We start from the raw sequence: 27,782 nt of genomic DNA on the forward strand, positions 1-27,782 counted from the left end.
CCAGAGGCCGGGACTCCTCTGTGAGTCGGAGGCTGGGCAGCAAAGCGGCCGAGGGACGTTTCTCTGCTCCTTCCGCTGGCTTGTCTCTTTAACAAGGAGTTCTCCAGATGGAACCGGGCTCAGCAGCTGCTTTCCGAAGGGTCCATGGGAGATTCCCCTGGGATTAAACCAACAAGTTGGGGCGTTGAGAGCTGAAGGGTCAAGTCAGCACGAACTGGTCACCCGGGAGGTGTTCCTGGGACTTGATGGGCTGATTTGAATCTAGAATTGCTTATAAGTCCTTCTCCCAGGCGTTCCTGCTGTGGTGCAGTAGGTTATGAGTCTGGTTTTACAGTGGCTTGGATTGCTGCGGAGGTGCGGGTTCGATCCCCAGCCTGGTGGAGTGGGGTAAAGGATCTGGCGTTGTCACAGCTGCAGCTCGGATTTAGTCGCTGGCCTGGGAACGTCCCTAGGCTGTGGGTGCAGCCATTAAAAAAAAAAAAAAAAAAGTCCTTTCAGATCGTGTGTTCCGATAGTCCACCTGTCCTCCCTCCCCATGGCTTTCGCTTACTGGAGTTTACCCAGATAATTTCTGTTTTCCTCCTGTGATGCGGCTGTCAGCCCCTTTCTTCAGCCCCCTGTGCTCTGTCTCAGGGAGGCTCCATGGACCTCTCGTAGGGTCCTGGCTTCTCTGGGAAACCGTGTTGTCGGCTGGGCTGTGGCCGGGCGTCTGTCACTCACGCAGACTCTGCTGCAACCTGTGCCGGGCGTGTCTTTCTGCAGAGCGGGGACGATGAGGAGTATCAGCGCATCTACACCACGAAGATCAAGCCTCGGCTGAAGTCGGAGGATGGAGTGGAAGGGGGTCCCGGAGAGACCCAGAGCCGCACCATCACCGTGACTCGAAGGGTCACAGCCTACACCGTGGATGTGACCAGCCGAGAAGGAGCCAAGGACATCGACCTCAGCAGCCCTGAGTTCAAGATCAAGATTCCACGGCACGAACTGACCGAAGTCTCCACGGTGGATGTGGAGACCCAGCCTGGGAAGACAGTGATCAGATTGCCCTCGGGCTCGGGGGTGGTGTCTCCCACTGTGGACATCCGAGCAGGGTCCATTTCCGCTTCGGGACCAGAGCTCCAAGGTGCCGGCCACTCCAAGGTCCAGGTCACTGTGCCTGGGATCAAGGTGGGAAGCCCGGATGTCACTATCAGTGCAAAGGGCTTGGACTTGAGTAGCAAAGGGGGCGTCCAGGTCCAAGGAGTGGACGTTTCGTCTTCTCTAGGGCATGGGGCAGTAGAGGGGCAGGGCCCATCTCTCGAGAGTGGCAGCAATGGGAAAATTAAATTTCCCACCATGAAGGTGCCAAAATTTGGTGTCTTAACAGGGCCCGAGGGCCAGGCCCCAGAGGCTGGGTTGACTGTTTCTGCCCCTGACTTCTCTGTGGGACACAAGGGTGGCCGGCCAGGCTTGACCATTGGTGGGAACATCCAGGCCCCCCAGCTAGAAGTCAGTGCTCCCGCTGCCAATATTGAGGGGCTCGAGGGGAAGCTGAAGGGCCCCCAAATCACTGGGCCATCCCTTGAGGGGGACCTAGGCCTGAAAGGTGCCAAGCCACAGGGAAGTTTGGGGGTGGACATCTCTGTGCCCAAAATTGAGGGTAGCATCACTGGCCCCAAGGTGGAAGTCCAAGCCCCTGACATTGATGTTCATGGGCCTGGGGGCAAACTGAACGTGCCCAAGATGAAGACCCCCAAATTCTCCGTATCAGGTTCTAAGGGAGAGGGAGCTGGCATTGATGTGACACTGCCCGCAGGTGAAGTGACTCTTCCTGGGGTCTCTGGGGACATCAGCCTGCCTGAGGTTGCTCTTGAGGGGCTAGAAGGGAAGATGAAGGGTCCTAAAGTCAAGCCTCCTGAAATGATTATTCAGAAACCTAAAATCTCAATGCAGGATGTGGATCTGAGCCTTGGGTCCCCTAAACTGAAAGGAGACATTAAGGTTTCTGCTCCTGGGGTGCAAGGTGACCTTAAAGGCCCTCAAGTGGCAGTTAAGGGCACCAAACTGGACATAGAGACACCCAGCCTAGAGGGGACTGTGACAGGCCCCAAGCTTAGTGGGCCTTCTGGTAAAGCAGGAACCTGCAGGATCGCTATGGCAGATGTGGACCTAAACGCTGCTACGCCAAAAGTGAAAGGGGGTGTAGAGGTCGTCCTTCCAAAAGCGGAGGGGAAAGTCACTGTCCCCGACATTGACGTCAGAGGCCCCAAAGTGGATGTCAGTGCCCCGGATGTGGATGTTCATGGCCCCGATTGGAACTTGAAAATGCCCAAGATGAAAATGCCCAAGTTCAGCACTCCAGGAGTCAAAGGGGAAGGGCCAGATGTAGACGTGAAGCTCCCCAAAGGAGATGTCGGTATTTCAGGGCCCAAGGTCAGCGTGGAAGCCCCAGATGTCAACATCGGGGGCGTGGCGGGCAACCTTAAAGGGCCTGATGTTAAGCTACCTGAGGTGAGTGTCAAGACACCAAAGATTTCCATGCCTGATGTGGATTTGCATGTGAAAGGCCCAAAGGTAAAAGGAGAGTATGATGTAACAGCACCAACACTTGAAGGAGAGCTGAAAGGCCCCAAAGTGGACATTGATGTCCCGGATGTGGACGTTCATGGCCCAGACTGGCACCTGAAGATGCCCAAGATGAAAATGCCCAAGTTCAGTGTGCCCGGGTTCAAAGTGGAGGGCCCTGAAGTGGATGTAAATCTGCCCAAGCCTGATGTGGACATTTCTGGCCCCAAGGTAGCTGTTGGTGCTCCAGATGTGAGCCTTGAGGGACCAGAAGGGAAATTGAAAGGACCCAAATTTAAGATGCCTGAGATGAATATCAAAGCTCCAAAGATCGCCATGCCAGATGTGGACCTACATTTGAAGGGCCCTAGTGTCAAAGGGGAGTATGATGTTACAGCGCCAAAGGTTGGAAGTGAGATTAAAGTTCCTGATGTCGAACTCAAAAGTGCCAAAGTGGACATTGATGCTCCAGATGTGGGTGTGCATGGCCCAGACTGGCACCTGAAGATGCCCACAGTGAAAATGCCTAAGTTCAGCATGCCTGGCTTCAAAGGCGAGGGCCCAGAAGTGGATGTGAACCTGCCCAAGGCTGACATTGACCTCACTGGACCCAAGGTGGATGTTGAAGTTCCAGATGTGAATATTGAAGGACCTGAAGGGAAGCTGAAGGGTCCCAAGTTTAAGATGCCCGAAATGAATATCAAGGCCCCAAAGATCTCCATGCCTGATGTGGACTTACATATGAAAGGTCCCAAGGCAAAGGGAGAGTATGATGTTACAGTGCCAAAGCTGGAAGGGGACCTGAAGGGGCCAAAAGTAGACATCAGTGCCCCAGATGTTGAAGTTCATGGTCCTGAATGGAACCTAAAGATGCCAAAGATGAAAATGCCCAAATTCACCATGCCCAGCCTTAAAGGAGAGGGCCCAGAATTGGATGTCAATCTGCCCAAGACTGATGTCGACCTTTCTGCCCCTAAGGTAGATATTAGTGCTCCAGATCTGAGCCTTGAAGGACCAGAAGGGAAGTTGAAAGGCCCCAAGTTTAAGATGCCTGAGATGCACTTCAGAGCTCCTAAGATGACCCTGCCAGATGTTGACATGGATCTTAAAGGACCCAAAGTGAAAGGGAGTCTAGATGTGTCTGCACCAAAAATAGAAGGTGAGATGAAAGCTCCAGATGTGGACATCAAAGGCCCCAAAGTAGACGTTAAAACACCAGATGTGGAAGTTCAAGGTGCAGACTGGAGCCTGAAAATGCCAAAGATGAAAATGCCTAAATTCAGCATGCCGAGCATCAAAGGTGAGGGGCCAGAAGTGGATGTGAAACTGCCCAAGGCTGACATTGACGTCTCAGGACCCAAGGTGGACATTGAAGCTCCAGATGTGAGCCTTGAGGGTCCAGAAGGAAAGCTGAAGGGCCCCAAGTTTAAGATGCCTGAGATGCACTTCAAGGCCCCCAAGATCTCCATGCCTGATGTGGACTTAAACTTGAAAGGCCCCAAAGTCAAAGGGGATGTGGATGTGTCTGTGCCCAAGATAGAAGGGGAAATGAAAGTGCCAGATGTGGACATCAAAGGCCCCAAAGTGGACGTTGCTGTCCCGGATGTGGACGTTCATGGCCCAGACTGGCACCTGAAGATGCCCAAGATGAAAATGCCCAAGTTCAGCATGCCTGGCTTCAAAGGCGAGGGCCCAGAAGTGGATGTGAACTTGCCTAAAGCTGACATTGACGTCTCAGGACCCAAGGTGGACATTGAAGCTCCGGATGTGAGCCTTGAGGGTCCAGAAGGGAAGCTGAAGGGCCCCAAGTTTAAGATGCCCGAGATGCACTTCAAGGCCCCCAAGATCTCCATGCCTGATGTGGACTTAAACTTGAAAGGCCCCAAAGTCAAAGGGGATGTGGATGTGTCTGTGCCCAAGATAGAAGGGGAAATGAAAGTGCCAGATGTGGACATCAAAGGCCCCAAAGTGGACGTTGCTGTCCCGGATGTGGACGTTCATGGCCCAGACTGGCACCTGAAGATGCCTAAGATGAAAATGCCCAAGTTCAGCATGCCTGGCTTCAAAGGCGAGGGCCCAGAAGTGGATGTGAACTTGCCTAAAGCTGACATTGACGTCTCAGGACCCAAGGTGGACATTGAAGCTCCGGATGTGAGCCTTGAGGGTCCAGAAGGGAAGCTGAAGGGCCCCAAGTTTAAGATGCCTGAGATGCACTTCAAGACTCCCAAGGTCTCCATGCCTGACATTGATTTAAACCTCAAGGGCCCCAAGGTGAAAGGTGATGTGGATGTTTCTCTGCCCAAAGTTGAAGGAGACCTGAAAGGGCCAGAGGTTGATATTAAAGGCCCCAAAGTGGACACTGATGCTCCTGATGTGGACGTTCATGGCCCAGACTGGCACCTGAAGATGCCCAAGATAAAAATGCCCAAGTTCAGCATGCCTGGCTTCAAAGGAGAAGGCCCAGAAGTGGATGTGAACCTGCCCAAGGCCGACATTGATGTCTCAGGACCCAAGGTGGACATAGATGTTCCCGATGTGAACATTGAAGGTCCAGATGCAAAACTAAAAGGTCCCAAATTTAAATTGCCAGAAATGAATATAAAGCCTCAGAAGATATCCATGCCAGATGTTGGTTTGCATTTGAAAAGCCCTAAAGTGAAAGGTGATTATGATGTTACAGTTCCAAAAGTAGAAGGAGAGATAAAGGCTCCTGATGTTGACATCAAAGGCCCAAAAGTAGACATTAATGCACCAGATGTGGGGGTTCATGGTCCAGATTGGCACCTGAAGATGCCGAAAGTGAAAATGCCTAAGTTCAGCATGCCTGGTTTCAAAGGAGAGGGCCCAGAAGTAGATGTGAACATGCCCAAGGCTGACATTGGTGTTTCAGGACCCAAGGTGGACATTGATGTTCCGGATGTGAATATTGAAGGTCCAGAGGGGAAACTAAAGGGTCCGAAATTCAAAATGCCAAGCATGAATATACAGACACACAAAATCTCTATGCCTGATGTTGGACTTAATCTGAAAGCCCCTAAACTGAAAACTGATGTAGATGTTTCTCTTCCCAAAGTGGAAGGAGACTTGAAAGGTCCTGGAATTGACGTAAAAGCCCCTAAAGTGGATGTGGATGTTGGTGATATTGATATTGAATGTCCAGAAGGGAAGCTGAAGGGCCCCAAGTTTAAGATGCCTGAGATGCACTTCAAGACTCCCAAGATCTCCATGCCTGATGTGGACTTAAACTTGAAAGGCCCCAAAGTCAAAGGGGATGTGGATGTGTCTGTGCCCAAGATAGAAGGGGAAATGAAAGTGCCAGATGTGGACATCAAAGGCCCCAAAGTGGACGTTGCTGTCCCGGATGTGGACGTTCACGGCCCAGACTGGCACCTGAAGATGCCCAAGATGAAAATGCCCAAGTTCAGCATGCCTGGCTTCAAAGGCGAGGGCCCAGAAGTGGATGTGAACTTGCCTAAAGCTGACATTGACGTCTCAGGACCCAAGGTGGACATTGAAGCTCCGGATGTGAGCCTTGAGGGTCCAGAAGGGAAGCTGAAGGGCCCCAAGTTTAAGATGCCCGAGATGCACTTCAAGGCCCCCAAGATCTCCATGCCTGATGTGGACTTAAACTTGAAAGGCCCCAAAGTCAAAGGGGATGTGGATGTGTCTGTGCCCAAGATAGAAGGGGAAATGAAAGTGCCAGATGTGGACATCAAAGGCCCCAAAGTGGACGTTGCTGTCCCGGATGTGGACGTTCACGGCCCAGACTGGCACCTGAAGATGCCTAAGATGAAAATGCCCAAGTTCAGCATGCCTGGCTTCAAAGGCGAGGGCCCAGAAGTGGATGTGAACTTGCCTAAAGCTGACATTGACGTCTCAGGACCCAAGGTGGACATTGAAGCTCCGGATGTGAGCCTTGAGGGTCCAGAAGGGAAGCTGAAGGGCCCCAAGTTTAAGATGCCTGAGATGCACTTCAAGGCCCCCAAGATCTCCATGCCTGATGTGGACTTAAACTTGAAAGGCCCCAAAGTCAAAGGGGATGTGGATGTGTCTGTGCCCAAGATAGAAGGGGAAATGAAAGTGCCAGATGTGGACATCAAAGGCCCCAAAGTGGACGTTGCTGTCCCGGATGTGGACGTTCACGGCCCAGACTGGCACCTGAAGATGCCTAAGATGAAAATGCCCAAGTTCAGCATGCCTGGCTTCAAAGGCGAGGGCCCAGAAGTGGATGTGAACTTGCCTAAAGCTGACATTGACGTCTCAGGACCCAAGGTGGACATTGAAGCTCCGGATGTGAGCCTTGAGGGTCCAGAAGGGAAGCTGAAGGGCCCCAAGTTTAAGATGCCCGAGATGCACTTCAAGGCCCCCAAGATCTCCGTGCCTGATGTGGACTTAAACTTGAAAGGCCCCAAAGTCAAAGGGGATGTGGATGTGTCTGTGCCCAAGATAGAAGGGGAAATGAAAGTGCCAGATGTGGACATCAAAGGCCCCAAAGTGGACGTTGATGTCCCGGATGTGGACGTTCACGGCCCAGACTGGCACCTGAAGATGCCCAAGGTGAAAATGCCCAAGTTCAGCATGCCTGGCTTCAAAGGCGAGGGCCCAGAAGTGGATGTGAACTTGCCTAAAGCTGACATTGACATCTCAGGACCCAAGGTGGACATTGAAGCTCCGGATGTGAGCCTTGAGGGTCCAGAAGGGAAGCTGAAGGGCCCCAAGTTTAAGATGCCCGAGATGCACTTCAAGGCCCCCAAGATCTCCATGCCTGATGTGGACTTAAACTTGAAAGGCCCCAAAGTCAAAGGGGATGTGGATGTGTCTGTGCCCAAGATAGAAGGGGAAATGAAAGTGCCAGATGTGGATATCAAAGGCCCCAAAGTGGACGTTGCTGTCCCGGATGTGGACGTTCACGGCCCAGACTGGCACCTGAAGATGCCCAAGATGAAAATGCCCAAGTTCAGCATGCCTGGCTTCAAAGGCGAGGGCCCAGAAGTGGATGTGAACCTACCAAAGGCTGACATTAATGTTTCTGGCCCCAAAGTGGACATTGATACTCCTGATTTGGAAATTGAGGGACCAGAAGGAAAATTAAAAGGCTCTAAATTTAAGATGCCTAGGTTGAATATCAAAGCTCCCAAGATCTCCATGCCAGATGTGGACTTGAATTTGAAGGGACCCAAGGTGAAAGGAGAGGTGGATGCTTCTGTGCCAGAACTAGAAGGTGATCTCAGAGGTCCCAGTGTGGATGTGGAGGTGCCTGATGTTGATCTGGAATGTCCTGATGCAAAGTTGAAAGGGCCCAAGTTTAAGATGCCTGAGATGCACTTCAAGGCCCCCAAGATCTCCATGCCTGATGTGGACTTTAATTTGAAAGGCCCCAGAGTAAAAGGGGATGTGGATGTGTCTGTGCCAAAATTGGAGGGAGATTTGAAAGGTCCCAGTGTGGATGTGGAGGTGCCCGATGTTGATCTGGAATGTCCTGAAGCAAAGTTGAAAGGGCCCAAGTTTAAGATGCCTGAGATGCACTTCAAGGCCCCCAAGATCTCCATGCCTGATGTGGACTTAAACTTGAAAGGCCCCAAAGTCAAAGGGGATGTGGATGTGTCTGTGCCCAAGATAGAAGGGGAAATGAAAGTGCCAGATGTGGACATCAAAGGCCCCAAAGTGGACGTTGATGTCCCGGATGTGGACGTTCACGGCCCAGACTGGCACCTGAAGATGCCCAAGGTGAAAATGCCCAAGTTCAGCATGCCTGGCTTCAAAGGCGAGGGCCCAGAAGTGGATGTGAACTTGCCTAAAGCTGACATTGACATCTCAGGACCCAAGGTGGACATTGAAGCTCCGGATGTGAGCCTTGAGGGTCCAGAAGGGAAGCTGAAGGGCCCCAAGTTTAAGATGCCCGAGATGCACTTCAAGGCCCCCAAGATCTCCATGCCTGATGTTGATTTCAACCTAAAGGGGCCTAAAACCAAAGGGGACTTTGATGTTTCTGCCCCAAAGCTAGAAGGAGAGTTAAAGGGTCCAAGCTTGGATGCCAAAGGCCCCAAATTGGATGTTGAAATGCCAGATGTAGCTGTGGAAGGCCCTGATGGCAAATGGAAAAGTCCCAAATTTAAGATGCCAGACATGCACTTTAAAACTCCCAAAATCTCCATGCCGGACATTGATCTCCACTTAAAAAGCCCCAAGATAAAGGGAGAGGTGGATGTAGATGTTCCTAAATTGGAAGGTGACCTCAGAGGTGACATCAGTGGGCCAGATGTTGACATTGAAGGACCAGAAGGCAAATTGAAAGGCCCCAAGTTCAAGATGCCTGACATGCATTTCAAGGCTCCAAGTATTTCTATGCCTGATGTGGACCTAAATCTGAAAGGACCAAAAATCAAGGGGGATGTAGATGTGTCTGTGCCTGAGGTAGAAGGTAAAATTAAAGTACCAGATGTGAATATCAAGGGCCCCAAAGTAGACATAAATGCTCCTGATGTTCAAGGCCCAGACTGGCACGTGAAGATGCCCAAGATGAAAATGCCCAAGTTCAGCATGCCTGGCTTCAAAGCAGAGGGCCCAGAAGTGGATGTGAATCTTCCCAAGGCTGATATTGATATCTCAGGACCCAAAGCAGACATCGAAGTCCCAGAAATGAGCATTGAGGGTCCAGAGGGAAAAATCAAGGGGCCTAAATTTAAGATGCCAGAGATGAACATCAAAGCCCCCAAGATCTCCATGCCAGACTTTGATTTACACCTGAAAAGCCCTAAGGTGAAAGGAGATGCGGATGTTTCTCTGCCTAAAGTAGAAGGTGACCTCAAGGGCCCTGAAGTTGACATCAAAGGGCCCAAAGTGGACATTGATGCTCCAGATGTGGATGTTCAAGGCCCAGACTGGCACCTGAAGATGCCCAAGATAAAAATGCCCAAGTTCAGCATGCCTGGCTTCAAAGGAGAAGGCCCAGGTGTGGATGTAAACCTGCCGAAGGCTGACATCGATGTGTCAGGGGCCAAGGTGGACATTGAAGGTCCTGATGTGAATATTGAAGGACCAGAGGGAAAGGTGAAAGGTCCTAAGTTCAAGATGCCTGAAATGCATTTTAAGACTCCAAAGATATCCATGCCAGATATTGATCTTAATCTAACAGGTCCAAAGATAAAAGGAGATGTGGATGTCACAGGCCCCAAGGTAGAGGGAGACCTCAAAGGACCTGAAGTTGACCTCAAGGGCCCCAAAGTGGACATTGATGTCCCAGATGTGGACGTTCATGGCCCAGACTGGCACCTGAAGATGCCCAAGGTGAAAATGCCCAAGTTCAGCATGCCTGGCTTCAAAGGAGAAGGCCCAGAAGTGGATGTGAACCTGCCCAAGGCCGACATTGATGTCTCAGGACCCAAGGTGGACATTGAAGGTCCTGATGTTAACATTGAAGGACCAGAGGGAAAGTTGAAAGGTCCTAAGTTCAAGATGCCAGAGATGAATATCAAAGCCCCCAAGATCTCCATGCCTGACCTTGATTTACACCTGAAAGGACCTAAGGTGAAAGGAGATGTGGATGTTTCTCTGCCTAAGGTGGAAGGTGACCTCAAGGGCCCTGAAGTTGACCTCAAGGGCCCCAAGGTGGACATTGATGTCCCAGATGTGGACGTTCATGGCCCAGACTGGCACCTGAAGATGCCCAAGGTGAAAATGCCCAAGTTCAGCATGCCTGGCTTCAAAGGGGAGGGCCCAGAAGTGGATGTGAACCTGCCCAAGGCCGACATTGACGTCTCAGGACCCAAGGTGGACATTGATGTTCCCGATGTGAATATTGAAGGTCCAGATGCAAAACTGAAGGGCCCCAAGTTCAAGATGCCAGAGATGAACATCAAAGCCCCTAAGATCTCCATGCCTGACCTTGACCTGAACCTGAAAGGACCCAAAGTGAAGGGTGATGTGGATGTTTCTCTGCCTAAAGTGGAAGGTGACCTCAAGGGCCCTGAAGTAGACCTCAAGGGCCCCAAAGTGGACATTGATGTCCCAGATGTGGACGTTCATGGCCCAGACTGGCACCTGAAGATGCCCAAGGTGAAAATGCCCAAGTTCAGCATGCCTGGCTTCAAAGGGGAGGGCCCAGAAGTGGATGTGAACCTGCCCAAGGCCGACATTGACGTCTCAGGACCCAAGGTGGACATTGATGTTCCCGATGTGAATATTGAAGGTCCAGATGCAAAACTGAAGGGCCCCAAGTTCAAGATGCCAGAGATGAACATCAAAGCTCCTAAGATATCAATGCCAGACTTGGACCTTAATCTAAAAGGCCCTAAAATGAAAGGAGAGGGGGACGTTTCACTTCCAAATGTAGAAGGTGATTTGAAAGGGCCTACTCTTGACATCAAGGGGCCAAAGATAGATGTTGACGTACCAGATGTTGACATCCATGGCCCGGAAGGTAAACTAAAAGGTCCAAAGCTCAAGATGCCTGACATGCATGTGAACGTGCCCAAGATCTCCATGCCAGAAATTGACCTGAATTTGAAAGGCTCAAAACCTAAGGGAGATATTGATGTTTCTGGGCCCAAACTGGAAGGTGACATTAAAGCTCCCAAGTTGGATGTCAAGGGCCCAGAAGTGGACATTTCTGGTCCTAAACTCAATGTTGAAGGCAAGTCAAAGAAATCTCGGTTTAAGCTTCCCAAATTTAATTTTTCAGGCTCCAAAGTTCAGACACCTGAGGTAGATGTCAAAGTCAAAAAGCCAGATATTGATGTAACAGCTCCAAAAGTTGATATTAATGCTCCCGACGTTGAGGTCCAGGGAAAAGTGAAAGGACCCAAATTCAAAATGCCTTTCCTGAGTATTTCATCTCCTAAAGTGTCTATGCCTGATGTAGAGTTAAATCTTAAAGGTCCTAAAGTCAAAGGAGACTTAGATGTCACAGGTCCTAATTTAGAAGGTGACTTTAAAGCACCCAAAGTAGATATTAAGGCACCAGAAGTTCATCTTGATGCACCTGATGTGGATGTTCATGGCCCAGACTGGCATCTAAAGATGCCGAAGATGAAAATGCCCAAATTCAGCGTGCCTGGCTTAAAAGCAGAAGGACCAGAAATGGCTGTGGATCTGCCTAAAGGAGATGTCAACATAGAGGGTCCCAGATTGGACATTGAAGGCCCAGAAGTCCATGTGGAAGGCCCAGAGGGAAGCATAAAAGGTCCCAAACTCAAGATGCCTGATATGAATATTAAAGCTCCCAAGATCTCCATGCCTGACATTGACTTAAACCTCAAGGGCCCCAAGGTGAAAGGTGATGTGGATGTTTCTCTGCCTAAGGTGGAAGGGGATCTGAAAGGACCAGAAATTGATATCAAAGGCCCCAAAGTGGACATTGATGCTCCTGATGTGGACGTTCATGGCCCAGACTGGCACCTGAAGATGCCCAAGGTGAAAATGCCCAAGTTCAGCATGCCTGGCTTCAAAGGCGAGGGCCCAGAAGTGGATGTGAACCTGCCCAAGGCCGACATTGATGTCTCAGGACCCAAGGTGGACATTGATGTTCCTGATGTGAATATTGAAGGTCCAGATGCAAAACTGAAGGGCCCCAAGTTCAAGATGCCAGAGATGAACATCAAAGCCCCCAAGATCTCCATGCCTGACATTGATCTGAAGGGCCCCAAAGTGAAGGGTGATGTGGATGTGTCTTTGCCAAAATTGGAGGGCGACCTCAAGGGCCCGGAGCTGGATATCAAAGGTCCCAAGGTGGACATTGAAACTCCTGACATTGACATTCATGGTCCAGAAGGGAAGCTGAAGGGCCCCAAGTTTAAAATGCCTGACCTGCACCTCAAGGCACCCAAGATCTCCATGCCTGAGGTTGACCTGAATCTGAAGGGTCCCAAGGTAAAGGGCGACATGGACGTTTCTCTGCCTAAGGTGGAAGGTGACCTCAAGGGCCCTGAAGTTGACCTCAAGGGCCCCAAGGTGGACATTGATGTCCCAGATGTGGACGTTCATGGCCCAGACTGGCACCTGAAGATGCCCAAGGTGAAAATGCCCAAGTTCAGCATGCCTGGCTTCAAAGGGGAGGGCCCAGAAGTGGATGTGAACCTGCCCAAGGCCGACATTGACGTCTCAGGACCCAAGGTGGACATTGATGTTCCCGATGTGAATATTGAAGGTCCAGATGCAAAACTGAAGGGCCCCAAGTTCAAGATGCCAGAGATGAACATCAAAGCCCCCAAGATCTCCATGCCTGACCTTGACCTGAACCTGAAAGGACCCAAAGTGAAGGGTGATGTGGATGTTTCTCTGCCTAAAGTGGAAGGTGACCTCAAGGGCCCTGAAGTAGACCTCAAGGGCCCCAAAGTGGACATTGATGTCCCAGATGTGGACGTTCATGGCCCAGACTGGCACCTGAAGATGCCCAAGGTGAAAATGCCCAAGTTCAGCATGCCTGGCTTCAAAGGGGAGGGCCCAGAAGTGGATGTGAACCTGCCCAAGGCCGACATTGACGTCTCAGGACCCAAGGTGGACATAGATGCTCCTGACATTGACATTCATGGTCCAGAAGGGAAGCTGAAGGGCCCCAAGTTTAAAATGCCTGACCTGCACCTCAAGGCACCCAAGATCTCCATGCCTGAGGTTGACCTGAATCTGAAGGGTCCCAAGGTAAAGGGCGACATGGACGTTTCTCTGCCTAAGGTGGAAGGTGACCTCAAGGGCCCTGAAGTTGACCTCAAGGGCCCCAAGGTGGACATTGATGTCCCAGATGTGGACGTTCATGGCCCAGACTGGCACCTGAAGATGCCCAAGGTGAAAATGCCCAAGTTCAGCATGCCTGGCTTCAAAGGGGAGGGCCCAGAAGTGGATGTGAACCTGCCCAAGGCCGACATTGACGTCTCAGGACCCAAGGTGGACATAGACGCTCCTGACATTGACATTCATGGTCCAGAAGGGAAGCTGAAGGGCCCCAAGTTTAAAATGCCTGACCTGCACCTCAAGGCACCCAAGATCTCCATGCCTGAGGTTGACCTGAATCTGAAGGGTCCCAAGGTAAAGGGCGACATGGACGTTTCTCTGCCTAAGGTGGAAGGTGACCTCAAGGGCCCTGAAGTTGACCTCAAGGGCCCCAAGGTGGACATTGATGTCCCAGATGTGGACGTTCATGGCCCAGACTGGCACCTGAAGATGCCCAAGGTGAAAATGCCCAAGTTCAGCATGCCTGGCTTCAAAGGGGAGGGCCCAGAAGTGGATGTGAACCTGCCCAAGGCCGACATTGACGTCTCAGGACCCAAGGTGGACATTGATGTTCCCGATGTGAATATTGAAGGTCCAGATGCAAAACTGAAGGGCCCCAAGTTCAAGATGCCAGAGATGAATATCAAAGCCCCCAAGATCTCCATGCCTGACCTTGACTTTAACCTGAAGGGCCCCAAAATAAAGGGTGATGTTGATATCACTGTGCCCAAAGTTGAGGGTGACCTCCAGGGCCCTGACGTGGACCTCAAAGGACCCAAACTGGACATCGACACTCCTGATATCAATATTGAAGGTCCAGAAGGAAAACTGAAGGGGCCTAAGTTTAAAATGCCAGAGATGAACATTAAAGCCCCCAAGATTTCCATGCCTGATTTTGACTTAAGTCTGAAAGGGCCCAAGGTAAAGGGGGATGTGGACCTTTCACTGCCTAAAGTCGAAGGTGACTTGAAAGGGCCAGAGATGGACATTGAAGGTCCAGAAGGAAAGCTTAAAGGACCCAAATTTAAGATGCCTGATGTCCATTTCAAAACCCCACAAATCTCCATGAGTGACATTGATTTGAACTTGAAAGGACCTAAGATAAAAGGAGATTTGGACACTTCCATCCCTAAACTAGAAGGAGATGTGAAAGGCCCAAAAGTGGACATTAAAGGCCCTAAGCTGGACATAGACACTCCCGACATTGACATTCATGGTCCAGAAGGGAAGCTGAAGGGCCCCAAGTTTAAAATGCCTGACCTGCACCTCAAGGCACCCAAGATCTCCATGCCTGAGGTTGACCTGAATCTGAAGGGTCCCAAGGTAAAGGGCGACATGGACGTTTCTCTGCCTAAGGTGGAAGGTGACCTCAAGGGCCCTGAAGTTGACCTCAAGGGCCCCAAAGTGGACATTGATGTTCCCGATGTGAATATTGAAGGTCCAGATGCAAAACTGAAGGGCCCCAAGTTCAAGATGCCAGAGATGAACATCAAAGCCCCCAAGATCTCCATGCCTGACCTTGACCTGAACCTGAAAGGACCCAAAGTGAAGGGTGATGTGGATGTTTCTCTGCCTAAAGTGGAAGGTGACCTCAAGGGCCCTGAAGTAGACCTCAAGGGCCCCAAAGTGGACATTGATGTCCCAGATGTGGACGTTCATGGCCCAGACTGGCACCTGAAGATGCCCAAGGTGAAAATGCCCAAGTTCAGCATGCCTGGCTTCAAAGGGGAGGGCCCAGAAGTGGATGTGAACCTGCCCAAGGCCAACATTGACGTCTCAGGACCCAAGGTGGACATAGATGCTCCTGACATTGACATTCATGGTCCAGAAGGGAAGCTGAAGGGCCCCAAGTTTAAAATGCCTGACCTGCACCTCAAGGCACCCAAGATCTCCATGCCTGAGGTTGACCTGAATCTGAAGGGTCCCAAGGTAAAGGGCGACATGGACGTTTCTCTGCCTAAGGTGGAAGGTGACCTCAAGGGCCCTGAAGTTGACCTCAAGGGCCCCAAGGTGGACATTGATGTTCCCGATGTGAATATTGAAGGTCCAGATGCAAAACTGAAGGGCCCCAAGTTCAAGATGCCAGAGATGAACATCAAAGCTCCCAAGATCTCCATGCCTGACATTGACTTAAACCTCAAGGGCCCCAAGGTGAAAGGTGATGTGGATGTTTCTCTGCCTAAGGTGGAAGGGGATCTGAAAGGACCAGAAATTGATATCAAAGGCCCCAAAGTGGACATTGATGCTCCTGATGTGGACGTTCATGGCCCAGACTGGCACCTGAAGATGCCCAAGGTGAAAATGCCCAAGTTCAGCATGCCTGGCTTCAAAGGCGAGGGCCCAGAAGTGGATGTGAACCTGCCCAAGGCCGACATTGACGTCTCAGGACCCAAGGTGGACATTGATGTTCCCGATGTGAATATTGAAGGTCCAGATGCAAAACTGAAGGGCCCCAAGTTCAAGATGCCAGAGATGAACATCAAAGCCCCCAAGATCTCCATGCCTGATGTTGACCTGGATTTGAAAGGACCCAGAGGCAAAGGAGATTTTGATGTGTCTGTCCCTAAGATTGAAGGGACTTTCAAAGGCCCAGAAGTGGACCTTAAAGGACCAGGCCTGGATTTTGAAGGCCCTGATGCCAAACTCAGTGGCCCAAATGTGAAGATGCCATCACTGGATATATCTGCCCCTAAAGTCACTGCTCCTGATATCGATCTGCATCTCAAGGCACCCCAAATTGGGGTTTCTGGCCCCAAGTTAGAAGGTGGTGAACTGGACCTCAAGGGACCCAAAGTTGATTTAGAAGCCCCCAGCTTAGATGTACATATGGAGAGCCCGGATATTAACATTGAGGGGCCAGATGTGAAAATTCCCAAATTTAAGAAGCCCAAGTTTGGATTTGGGACAAAAAGTCCCAAAGCTGAGTTCAAATCACCATCTGTTGATGTGACAGTTCCTGAGGCAGAGCTGAATGTCGAGACTCCTGAAATTAGTGTGGGTGGCAAGGGCAAGAAAAGTAAGTTCAAGATGCCTAAAATTCACATGAGCGGTCCTAAAATTAAGGCCAAAAAACAAGGATTTGATTTGAATGCTCCTGGGGGTGAAATTGATGCCAGTCTCAAGTCTCCTGACCTAGATGTCCATGTCGCGGGGCCCGATGCCACCCTTAAAGCTGACGTGAAATCTCCCAAGACCAAGAAACCTATGTTTGGAAAAATGTACTTCCCAGATGTAGAATTTGACATTAAATCACCTAAATTTAAAGCTGAGGCTCCCCTCCCTAGCCCCAAACTAGGGGGTGACATCCAGGCACCTGATCTGGACATTTCTGCACCAGGGGTTCATGTGGAAGGTCCTGATGTTAAGCTGAAGGCTCCCAAGTTCAAGGTACCAGGCGTGGATGTTTCAGGGCCAAAAATAGAAGGCGACTTGAAAGGCCCCAGGGTGCAGGCAAACTTGGATGCACCTGACATCAACCTTGAAGGCCCAGATGCTACAATCAAAGCACCGACATTTGGCATCTCTGCCCCTCAAGTCTCCGTCCCTGATGTGAACGTTAGCTTGAAGGGACCAAAGATAAAGGGTGGTGTCCCCAGTGTGGGACTGGAAGGACCAGACGTAGATCTGCAAGGTCCAGATTCGAAAATTAAGTTCCCCAAGTTTTCGATGCCCAAGATCGGCGTCCCTGGTGTGAAAGTGGAGGGTGGGGGAGCCGAGGTGCAGCTGCCCTCTCTCGAAGGAGGCTTGAGCACGCCCGATGTTAAGCTCGAAGGGCCTGATGTGTCCCTAAAGGGGCCAAAAGTCGATTTGCCTTCAGTGAACCTCTCTATGCCAAAAGTCTCTGGACCTGACCTTGACCTGAACTTGAAAGGACCAAGTTTGAAGGGAGACCTGGATGCGTCTGTTCCCAGCATGAAGGTGCACACCCCTGGGTTTGACCTCAGAGGTGTGGGCGGACAGGTGAAGGTGGAAGGTGATGGGGTGAGAGTGCCTGGACTTGGTGGCACAGCAACGCTTGAGGTTGGTGCGCCAGATGTGACCCTGAAGGGACCAAGCCTGCAGGGGGACCTGGCCGTCTCTGGTGACATCAAGTGCCCTAAAGTATCAGTAGGTGCTCCTGACCTAAGCTTGGAGGCACCTGAAGGTGGTATTAAACTTCCCAAGATGAAGCTGCCCCAGTTTGGCATCTCTGCTCCGGGGTCCGACTTGGACATCAATCTCAAGGGGCCACAGGTCACGGGAGAACTAAAGGGGCCCGGCCTGAACCTGAAAGGGCCTCAGCTCTCCGGCCCTCAAATCTCAGCCCCAGATGTGGACTTGAACTTGGAAGGACCAAAAGTGAAAGGGAGCCTTGGGGCCACTGGTGAGATGAAAGGCCCCACCACGGTTGGAGGAAGTCTTCCGGGCATCAGTGTTCAAGGCCTTGAAGGAAACCTCCAGATGCCTGGAATGAAGTCCTCCGGATGTGAGGTGGAGCTGCCGGGTGTGAATGTGAAACTCCCAGCCGGGCAAATTTCTGGTCCTGAAATCAAAGGCGATCTGAAAGGCTCAGGAATAGGTTTCCATGGAGCCGCCCCCGACATCGGCATGAAAGGGCCTTCTTTTAACGTGGCATCTCCTGAGTCAGGTTTTGGTGTCCTCTTGAAGGGCCCGAAGATCAAAGGAGGTGCGGATGTTTCAGGGGGTGTCAGCGCCACAGATATCAGCCTGGGCGAAGGGCACGTGAGCGTCAAAGGTCCCGAGGGTGAGTGGAAGGGACCTCAGGTCTCCTCTGCTCTCCACTTGGATGCACCTGCCTTTGCTGGAGGACTTCATTTCTCAGGACCAAAGGGAGAAGGAGGCCAGATTGGACTTCAGGGTCCCGGGCTGAGCGTGTCTGGGCCTCAGGGTCACTTGGAAAGTGGATCTGGAAAAGTAACATTCCCCAAGATGAAGATTCCCAAGTTCACCTTCTCTGGCCGCGAGCTGGTTGGCCGAGAGGTCGGGGTGGATATCAACTTCCCTAAAGCAGAGGCCAGCGCCCAGTCTGGTGCCGGAGATGGCGAGGGCGAAGAGTCAGATGTGAAGCTGAAAAAGGCCAAAATCAAGATGCCCAAGTTCAATTTTTCCAAACCTAAAGGGAAAAGTGGTGTCACTGGCTCACCAGAAGCATCCATTGCGGGCTCCAAAGGTGACCTGAAGAGCTCCAAGGCCAGCCTAGGCTCTCTGGAAGGAGAGGCAGAGGGTGAAACATCTTCGCCCAAAGGCAAATTCTCCTTGTTCAAAAGCAAGAAGCCGCGGCACCGCTCAAATTCCTTCAGCGACGAGAGGGAGCTCTCTGAGCCTTCCACCCCGACGGGGACTTTGGAGTTTGAAGGTGGCGAAGTGTCGCTGGAAGGCGGGAAAGCCAAAGCGAAGCACACGAAGCTGAAATTTGGTACCTTTGGTGGGTTGGGGTCAAAGAGCAAAGGTCATTATGAGGTGACTGGGAGCGATGATGAGGCAGGCAAGGTGCAGGGGAGTGGCGTGTCCCTGGCCTCTAAGAAGTCCCGACTGTCGTCATCGTCCAGCAACGACAGTGGGACCAAGGTGGGCATCCAGCTTCCTGAGGTGGAGCTGACAGTTTCCACAAAGAAAGAGTAGCACGCTTGTGCGTGTGTGTGTGTACATATCTGTATAAAAATACATCAGCCTTGGGTGTGTTTGTATATAAACTCCAAAGAGAAACACGCCGACAGCCTCAGCAATAATGCGAAGATCGGGCCTCTGCCAGGGGCAAGCGCTGAAAAGCCAACCGACCGTCTTTAGGCTCCTCCTGGAGCTTTACAGATAGGGAAGGGGTTCCAGGATCTTTGTCCAGCCCGTGTGCAAAGTCAACAGTATTTGCCTTAAGTTTTTTTGGTGGTTTTTTTTTTTTTGCATTGAACGCTGAGAGCTCCTGTTTACTAAGCAAGCTTTTGTGTTTATTATTCTCATTTTTACTGAAACTTGTTAGTGTTGGGGTCATGGAAACCCACGTTTTCATTGTAATGACTTTTGGGGCTTTTGTTAGGAAGGGTGGGGTGGGGTAGAAGGCAGTCGAGGGGGGGCATCCAGACCCCCCATTTCTTCTACACGTGGATCTGTTCAAACAGCAAACACCCCCAGCTGGCTGAGAGCAGGCAGCAGGCAAGGCGGGTGGGTGTTTCCAGAACTCTAGCAGAGCCTGTTTCCCCCCCACCCCCCCCGGGGGGGGGGGTCCCAACCTGTTTGGTGCTCACGGTGAGAGGGAGTTTGAATCTGTTTGCAAAGTAGCCAACCCCCCAGCTCAACACACGGCCTTCCGTTCTGTGTGTTGTAAGAGAAATGTTTTGTCATCGCCACGTTCCTGATAATTAGTTCTGATTTCTTTTTAACAAATGTTATGATGATTAAGGCAATTTCCAGCACTTTAATGGCAAATTAATTGAGAATGTAAGACAATTGATGCTGTCAAGGGCAAATAAAGCTGTTTATTAACCCCGACGATGTCCTGTGCCTCTGCATTCTGTGTTGGGGGAACTTGGCCGGAGGCTGCCCATCCAGCGCCAGCAGGTCAGACTGCGCCCACTCAGCAGCGTGCTGGTTTCATTCGTGGGTGATGGGAGGGGTTCTTTGCTTCTGGATTCTTGTGGGGAGGCTGGTTGCACTACTGCTGAGAAATCAGGAGAGGCTGACTACTGGCAGCCCCAGGACCCACCCACCCACCTGCTTGGCATCCTCAGATAGGAATGCAGGACCCAGAAAAGGTTCTGAAAGAGTTCTGAACGAGTCAAAGGATACAGAGGTGAATGGCGGGAGGGGCGGAGCCTATTGGACCGGCAGACAGGGACCTGGCCGGGGGGGGGGTCACAGGCCTGCCAGCGCTTCCTGAGCTGGCTGCTGGTTTGCTGGCTGGCCTCGGTACCTGCCCTTCTGGGCCTGTTTCCTCTTCTTTGAAATAAGGATGCTGATCTCATCTTGCATGTCCTTCCGGTTCCTTCTAGTCCATTTGAAGGTTAAACTTTATGAAAAATCTCTTTTCACCAAAATCCCCACTCCCCCATTTTTATCTTTTTAGGGCTGTACCCAAAGTATATGGAAGTTCCCAGGCTAGGAACTGAATGGGAGCTACAGCTGCCAGCCTATGCCGCAGCCACAACAATGCTGGATCAAGCCTCATCGGCGACCTACACCGCAGTGCACGGCAATGCTGGATCCTTAACCCACTGAACCAGGCCAGGGATCGAACCTGCATCTTTATGGATACTAGTCGGGTTCATGACTGCTGAGCCGCAATGGTAATTCCCAAGCAAAGTCCCCTTTTGATTTCCAGCTCTGCAGACAATCCATGGTCATCGTGGAGGAGCTTTTCTGAAACTGGCTCCTGCTGTTGGTCATTGCTGGGCAGAGGGCAGTGCCTCCTTTGACCAAAACAATCCACCCAAGCTCATGCCCCTTGCCATTTTCCAGAGCTGCCGCCTCATGCCCCCGGCAGCTCTGTCCCTCTTCCATCACCCCAGAGCAGGGAGGACAGTTCCCAGCTCCTCCCGCCACCTCCATAGCCCGCTTGTCTGCGGGTTTCTGCACATGGCAGAGGATCTGCCCGGTGTGAACTCTACCCACCCTTGCTTGCTTGGATCTCTGATGTGCCTCTGCCAGCTTCCTCCAGTCCCGCCTCAGCCAGCAGAGCTTGTGTCCTACGGGATTTTGGTATTCAAACGTGGCTCTTGGTTTTGGAAAGAGGTGACAAGGGAGGTGCCTGATCCCCTGAAGCCTTTTAAAGGCTGCTTTTGTGAACTGGGCAAGTTTCCTCCAGCTGGAGTTCCCTTGTGGCGCAGTGGGTTAAGGATCTGGAGTTGTCACTGCTGTGGCTTGGGTCGCTGCTATGGGGAGGGTTCGGTCCCTAGCCTGGGAACTTGCACATACCTTGGGTGCAGCCCCCAAAAAGTTTCCTCGGCCATTAAATAGGGGTAGTAATTGGAGTTCCTGATGTGGCCGGGGGTTAGGAACCCAACGAGCATCCATGAGGGTGTGGGTTTCATCGCAGGCCTCACTCAGTGGGTTAAGGATCCAGGGTTGCCCCAAGCTGTGGTGTAAGGTCGCAGATGGGGCTCAGATCTGGCATTGCTGTGGCTCTGGCTTAGGCTGGCAGCTGCAGCTCTGATTTGACCCCTAGCACAGGAACTTCCTTATGCCTTGGGTGTGGCTGTAAAAAGACAAAAAGGGGGGGACGTGTTGCAGGCTTAGGGCCAGAGCATCTGCTGTGTTAAGGACACCACATTTAAGCATGTGGCATTCTTGTCACAGTCATATGTCCTTTTATTGAGAGCACGAGGGTGGGCATGGTGGACTCCTGAGAGGTGGGAGCCCCTCCACACACACTGGCACACACGCCCACACTCAGCTGCCTTCCGACCTAACCAGATCTGGGTACCCCACAAGGGTGCTTCTTTCAACCATGGCTCAAAGCCCAGTTCTTGATTCTTCCTCAATTCTGAAGCCACCCGGGTGTGGGTGGGACAGTGTTTACGCTGAGATGTGTGGCTGTGGTGTCTGGAGCGGGGGTAAGTGGGTGATGGTGGCAGGGTGGGGGTGGGTGGCCCTTGTGCGTACAGCCAGGGGGATGCCCACTGGGACGCTGAAAAGACCTCCCAGGCAGAACTGCCTATATCGTCCAATCATATCACAATTAAAACATTGATTTTTCGCTTGAGGAAGGGGTGCTGTGGGCCAGTGGAGCCTTGCTGTGCATTCTTTCAACAAGTATTTTTGGCGCATCATTGGTCTCAGAATCCTCCTGCTGACCTGCACAGAACAAATGATATGCTGATGTGGGAAACGGGTGTGCTTTGAACCCTGGAAATAGACACATGTAAGTGACGCTTCTACCAGGAACGATGAGGGGGATGGGGACGGTTCCTGGACCCTCAGGGTGAGATCTCATTGGCTGGGACAGTCATGGACCAGGAACATGGCAACGGGCCACTTAAAAATGAGAAACTTCTGGAGTTCCCGTCGTGGCTCAGTGGTTAACAAATCCGACTAGGAACCATAAGGTGGCGGGTTCGATCCCTGCCCTTGCTCAGTGGGTTAAGGATCTGGTGTTGCCGTGAGCTGTGGTGTAGGTTGCAGATGCAGCTCGGATCCCCTGTTGCTGTGGCTGTGGTGTAGGCCGGTGGCTACAGCTCCGATTCGACCCCTAGCCTGGGAACCTCCATATGCCGTGGGAGCGGCCCAAGAAAATGGCAAAAAGACAAAAATAAATAAATAAATAAATAAATAAATAAATAAATAAATAAATAAATATGAGAAACTTCTCAGCGGTGTTCATCTCACATCAGGCCCGGGCTGGAGGCAGTGGCCACAGAACAGGAGGGCCCCACCCCAGCATGCTCCCCCCTCGCGCACCTCCTACTCCTCGCAGTGACTGTTACCAGAAAAGGGGCGGCAAGGAGGAGGTGCCAGGGTCGGAGAAGCCTGTGGAGGGCCCATCCCAGTGGGCTTTCCTTCGCTTGTCCTTCCTGCCAACTCTGAGTTCCCCCTTTCTCTCCGTTCCTTCTGACGCCTTCTCACCACTGGACCCCTGCCCCCCTCAGTCCCTAATGGGCATGGTCCAAGGTGTGGTCCCAAAGTCCTGCAGGGCTCAGATTCACGAGGTCCTGGTTCCTGCATTTGAGGGTGGGAGGGGCCTCAGCAGACCTGGAAGGGGCTGGGCTCGTTGAGGTTCTTGCTGGGAGTTCTGGCACAGAGGGACAGCAGGGACTCCAGCCTGACAGCGCACCTTGCTTTAGGCAGGGTGACTGACTGTGGGTGTGGCCTAAGGGGACATTTGGAAAATTCAATCATTTGGAAATGCATCCCATGCTCGCAACAGGCAGGGAATATTTTTCATCAACTCGAACTCATTTCTGTATGTGTCAGGTGCCTCGCGGGAAACGTGGCTGAAGAGAGTTCAGCCACAGAGCCTTTAGTGGGGGACAGTCACAGGTGGGGGCCAAGGTGCCAACAAGGGGTGGTGAGACCCCCAGGAACACTGGGAGGCTGCCGTGACCCCTGGGACTGCAGGGACCCGGGAAGAGGTGGCGTTTCTGGGATTCAGCCACAAGGGACCTTAGCATCTGCCCGAACCGTCTGCGTGAGAAGCAGGAAGAAAACACGCTGACCTTTCCTCCTGCTGGTGCCTTGTGCTGCAGGACCAGCAAGCCCGGGTGCTGCAGGTGGAGGGAACGGCCTCCTGGAGGCACAGAACTGGGCAGAGGAGGAGGGAGAGGGGTCTGAGGGGCACAGGCAGATAGAGAAGGACCAGGACAAAGTTCTCATCCACTCATCTTTCTGTTTGGCAACTTTTTCCTTCTTTCCTTTCTTGGAGGGGTGGGAGTGCTGCACCTGCAGCAGATGGAAGTTCTTGAGAGGCTTCGGCAACTTTTGCTGGGCCGGGGATCAAACCCACTTCTCCACAGCGGCTCCAGCTGCTGCAGTCAGAGTCTTAACCCACCGCGCCACAGCAGAAACTCCTTGATTTTCTCTATAGTGTGGTTTCCTAAACCAGACAGATGTATCTAAGGGATGATCATGAAATAATGTGACAATTTTTGTTTTAAATGAACACACTTATTTTATTTTATCTTTGTCTTTTTGCCGTTTCTTGGGCCGCTCCCGCGGCATATGGAGGTTCCCAGGCTAGGGGTCGAATCGGAGCTGTAGCCGCCAGCCTACGCCACAGCCACAGCAACACGGGATCCGAGCCTCGTCTGCGACCTACACCACAGCTCACGGCAACGCCGGATCCTTAACCCACTGAGCAAGGGCAGGGATCGAACCCGCAACCTCATGGTTCCTAGTCGGATTTGTTAGCCACTGAGCCACAACGGGAACTCCTAAATGAACACACTTATACTTGGGAGGCACGCCTATAAAAGTTTTACTGTTAAGAACATTTTTTTGTCCCCTCTCTTTGCAACTGCTCTCAATGTCACCTGTACATTTAAAAAAAATAACAACCAAAAAAGGAGTTCCTTTGTGGTGCAGTGGGTTAAGGATCTGACATTGTCAGTGCAGCAGCTCAGGTCACTGCTGTGGCTTGGGTTCAATCCCTGGCCGGGGGGAAAAAAACCAACCAACCTTAAAATACAACCAAACCAGTTTCTCTGGGTAAACACAAATCTTCCTCTCTCTCTTTCTCTCTGTGTCTCTTTTTTGTCTCTTTAGGGCTGTACCCGAGGCATATGGAGGGTCCCAGGCTAGGAGTCGAATCGGAGCTGTGGCCGCCAGCCTACAGCGCAGCTCACGGCAACGCCGGATCCTTAACCCACTGAGCAAGCGAGGCCAGGGATTGAACCTGCATCCTCATGGATGCTAGTCAGATTCATTTCTGCTGAGCCATGATGGGAACTTCAAATCTTCCTCTCTTGAGGGTTGCAAATAACCAGAGGGCCTGGAAGATACTCCAGGGTTCCCAGGACAGAAATCTGAAGAGAGCGCGGGCCTGAGAGTCAATGGGATGAGCCGTGACTGGGCCAATTAAAGTCCCTCTGGGAGCCTCGGTTTCCCGATTTGTAACATAGATAAGGCATGGCTTCTTTAAGGCCCTGGCCAGTTCCAATAGTCTACGATCCTTTCAGAAGCAAGCCTGGTTAATTTAGGTGGATGGGGCTGTTTGGGGTCAAAGCAAGGCATGATTACAATGAAGCGCAACTAATCTTCCCCTGTGGTTGGTAACTTGACTCGAATGTTTTGAGCAACAGAACTGTTGAAATACGGCCATGTCCCCAGTGTCCCAAAGCCAAAGCGCTGCACCCTCAGGACTTTGCATGTTGCTGACACGTGTGTCTCACTTCTCCATCCCTATCTCAGCTCTCTGGCGTCGCACGCCAGCCGTGACATGAGAGGAAGCTAAGCTTGCAACGGATGGGCCTTTAAAAACGAAATGAATTTATTCTGAATTCAAGCCTGCCGAGAAGTTGCGAGAAGGATACAGAGAATGTCCATAGACCTTTCACTTAGATTTCCCAGTTTTACCTTGTTGGTTTTCATATCTCTCTAGATAGACGCTATCATTATCATTATACTGGAGTTCCCGTAGTGGCTCAGTGGTTAACGGATCCGACTAGGAACCATGAGGTTGCGGGTTCGGTCCCCGGTCTCGCTGTGGGTGAAGGATCTGGCGTTGCCGTGAGCTGTGGTGTAGGTTGCAGACGCGGCTCGGATCCCGAGTTGCTGTGGCTCTGGCGTAGGCCGGGGGCTACAGCTCTGATTCGACCCCTAGCCTGGGAATCTCCATATGCTGCGGGAGCGGCCCTAGAAAAGGCAAAAAAGACAAAAAAAAAAATCATTATACTTGCTGAATCATTTGAGAGTGAACTGCAAACCTCCTGACCCTTTCCTTTCAGCATGTAGGGACATTCTCTTACATAAATACAACAGAATAGCCCAATTCAGGAAACTTAACATTGTTATTATTATCTGACATATTGTCCATGTCTAAGTGTTACCCATTGCCCCAATAAATACAATTTTCTTATAGCAATGTCCTTTTTTTTTTTTTTCTCATTTAGGCTTCAACCATCCACGATCCCAGAGTTCCTCCTGTGGCTCAGAGGGTTAAGAACCCGACTAGCATCCATGCGGGTTTGATCCCTGGCTTTGCTCAGTGGGTTAAGGATCCAGCATTGCTGGGAGCTGCAGCAGAGGGCGCAGATGTGGCTCAGATCCTGTGGCTGTGGCCGTGGCGTAGGCTGGCAGCTGCAGTTCCCATTCGACCCCTAGCCTGGGACCTTCCGTATGCCTCAGGTGTGGCCCTAAAAAGAAAATCATGGGTCTTTTCAGTTTCTTCCATCTGGAAGTCCCTCCACTTTTTTTTTTTTTTTTGGTCATTTGTGATGCTGAGATTTTTTTTTTTTTTTTTTTTTGCTTTTTAGGGCCACACCCTGGGCATATGGAGGTTCCCAGGCTAGGGGTCGAATCGGAGCTGTAGCTGCAGGCCCATGCCACAGCCATAGTAACGCAGGATCTGAGCCACGTCTGCGACCTACACCACGGTTCAAGGCAACGCTGGATCCTTAACCCACTGATCGAGGCCAGGGATCAATCCTGCATCCTCATGGATGCTGGTCAGATTTGTTAACCGCTGAGCCATGACGGGAACTGTAACACTGAGATTTTTGAAGCGTACAGGGCCAGTTGTTCTGCAGAAGTGTCCTGCAGTGTGGGCTTGTCTAATGATGTTTCCTTATGCTGAGGTTCAGGTTATGCATCTGGGGCAGGGATCCTGCGGAAGTGGTGTGGGTCCCACCCTCGTGCCTGGGATCTCTTGGTGGTGGAGGAGGAGATGCCCAGTTTCTCCGTTGTACCAGTGCCATGTTCCCCGCCCCCCGCCCCAGCCCCCGCTCCGTTGGAGTTAACAAGTAAATCCAAGTTTTCAAGAAAGAAGTCCAAGTTTGGGCAAGTTTATTTCGCAAGCATACTTGAAAGGGCCGGTGGCCCGGGCTCCTCGGCCTTGGCGTGCTCTCTGGCTGGGGTTTGGAAAATGGGAGCTCTGGCTTCTGGCTTTGCAGCACAGAGCGCTCTGTGTGTCCTCACGAGGACACAGAATTCCGCACACGAATGCCTGCCACGGGCTGGGAATGCCAGAGCTGTTTACCAGCCTCTGAATCTTCCCAAGGCGTCAGGCATCTGCTAGAACTTCCCAGGGCTGACCGCTCCCAGCAGAGGCGCTGCCATGGGCTGCAGCAAATGTGTGGGGAACATTCTGCTGAGAAGGGTGGTTTCAGTTCCCTTTAAAAACCTCTGCTATTTTCCACCACAAGCTTGAGGCTGGCCCTTCATGGAAAACCTTCCCAGCTGTGGGGCCAAGGATGGGAAAGGGTGAAGAATGAAAAGACCTTCTCGGAGTTCCTGTCGTGGCGCAGTGGTTAACGAATCCGACTAGGAACCATGAGGTTGCAGGTTCGATCCCTGGCCTTGCTCAGCGGGTTAAGGATCCGGCGTTGCTGTGAGCTGTGGTGTGGGTCGCAGATGCAGCGTGGATCCCGTGTTGCTGTGGCTGTGGCGTAGGCTGGTGGCTACAGCTCCGATTCGACCCCTAGCCTGGGAGCCTCCATATGCCATGGGAGTGGCCCTAGAAAAGGCAAAAAGACAAAAAAAAAAAGAAAAGATCTTTTTTTGGAACAGGGCCTGGTGGTCCTTAGCAGGTTCTCACTTACCTGGCAAAAAGCCGACAGAAAGGTTAGGTCTCAATCTTAGAGCTGGAAGAGGTGACTCTAAATGAATCAAGCTTCCTGATTAAACCAAACAAACAAACAAATTTTTTTTTTTTCCTCTTGGTGCCAAGGCTGCTTCCCTGAGGAAGCTGGGAATTTCTTCTTCTGAGGAGCTTTTAGGAAATGGAAGCTGTCTTTTGAAATTCGTAGGGCCTTGCCCTTTTAAGAACTAACGTAGTTATTAAGGGACTTCCTGTCGTGGCTCAGTGGTTAACGAACCTGACTAACATCCACGAGGACGCGGGTTTGATCCCTGGCCTCGCTCAGTGGGTTAAGGATCTGGAGTTGCCGTGAGCT

At 51.6% G+C, this 27,782-nt stretch overlaps 1 protein-coding gene across 12 annotated transcripts in view; it reads left to right on the plus strand.

Annotated features, from left to right (window-relative positions):
- AHNAK (AHNAK nucleoprotein) overlaps nucleotides 1-27,782 on the plus strand; it is a 104,554-nt gene that overhangs the window by 13,178 nt on the left and 63,594 nt on the right. For 3 of the 12 annotated variants that reach the window (XM_047775520.1, XM_047775521.1, XM_047775522.1), the window contains exons 5-6: nucleotides 763-15,036; nucleotides 15,259-19,731. The exons of 2 other annotated variants lie outside the window; for them this stretch is intronic. In XM_047775520.1, the coding sequence (XP_047631476.1) occupies nucleotides 763-15,036; nucleotides 15,259-18,870 (17,886 nt within the window). In that variant the 3' untranslated portion in view covers nucleotides 18,871-19,731. Of the gene's footprint in view, nucleotides 1-762; nucleotides 19,732-27,782 lie in introns of those variants that run through there. 7 more of the 12 variants (XM_047775526.1, XM_047775528.1, XM_047775525.1 and 4 more) reach the window with 7 other exon arrangements.

Source organism: Phacochoerus africanus, chromosome 4 (assembly GCF_016906955.1).
Source record: "Phacochoerus africanus isolate WHEZ1 chromosome 4, ROS_Pafr_v1, whole genome shotgun sequence".
Taxonomy (NCBI): Eukaryota; Metazoa; Chordata; class Mammalia; order Artiodactyla; family Suidae; genus Phacochoerus; species Phacochoerus africanus.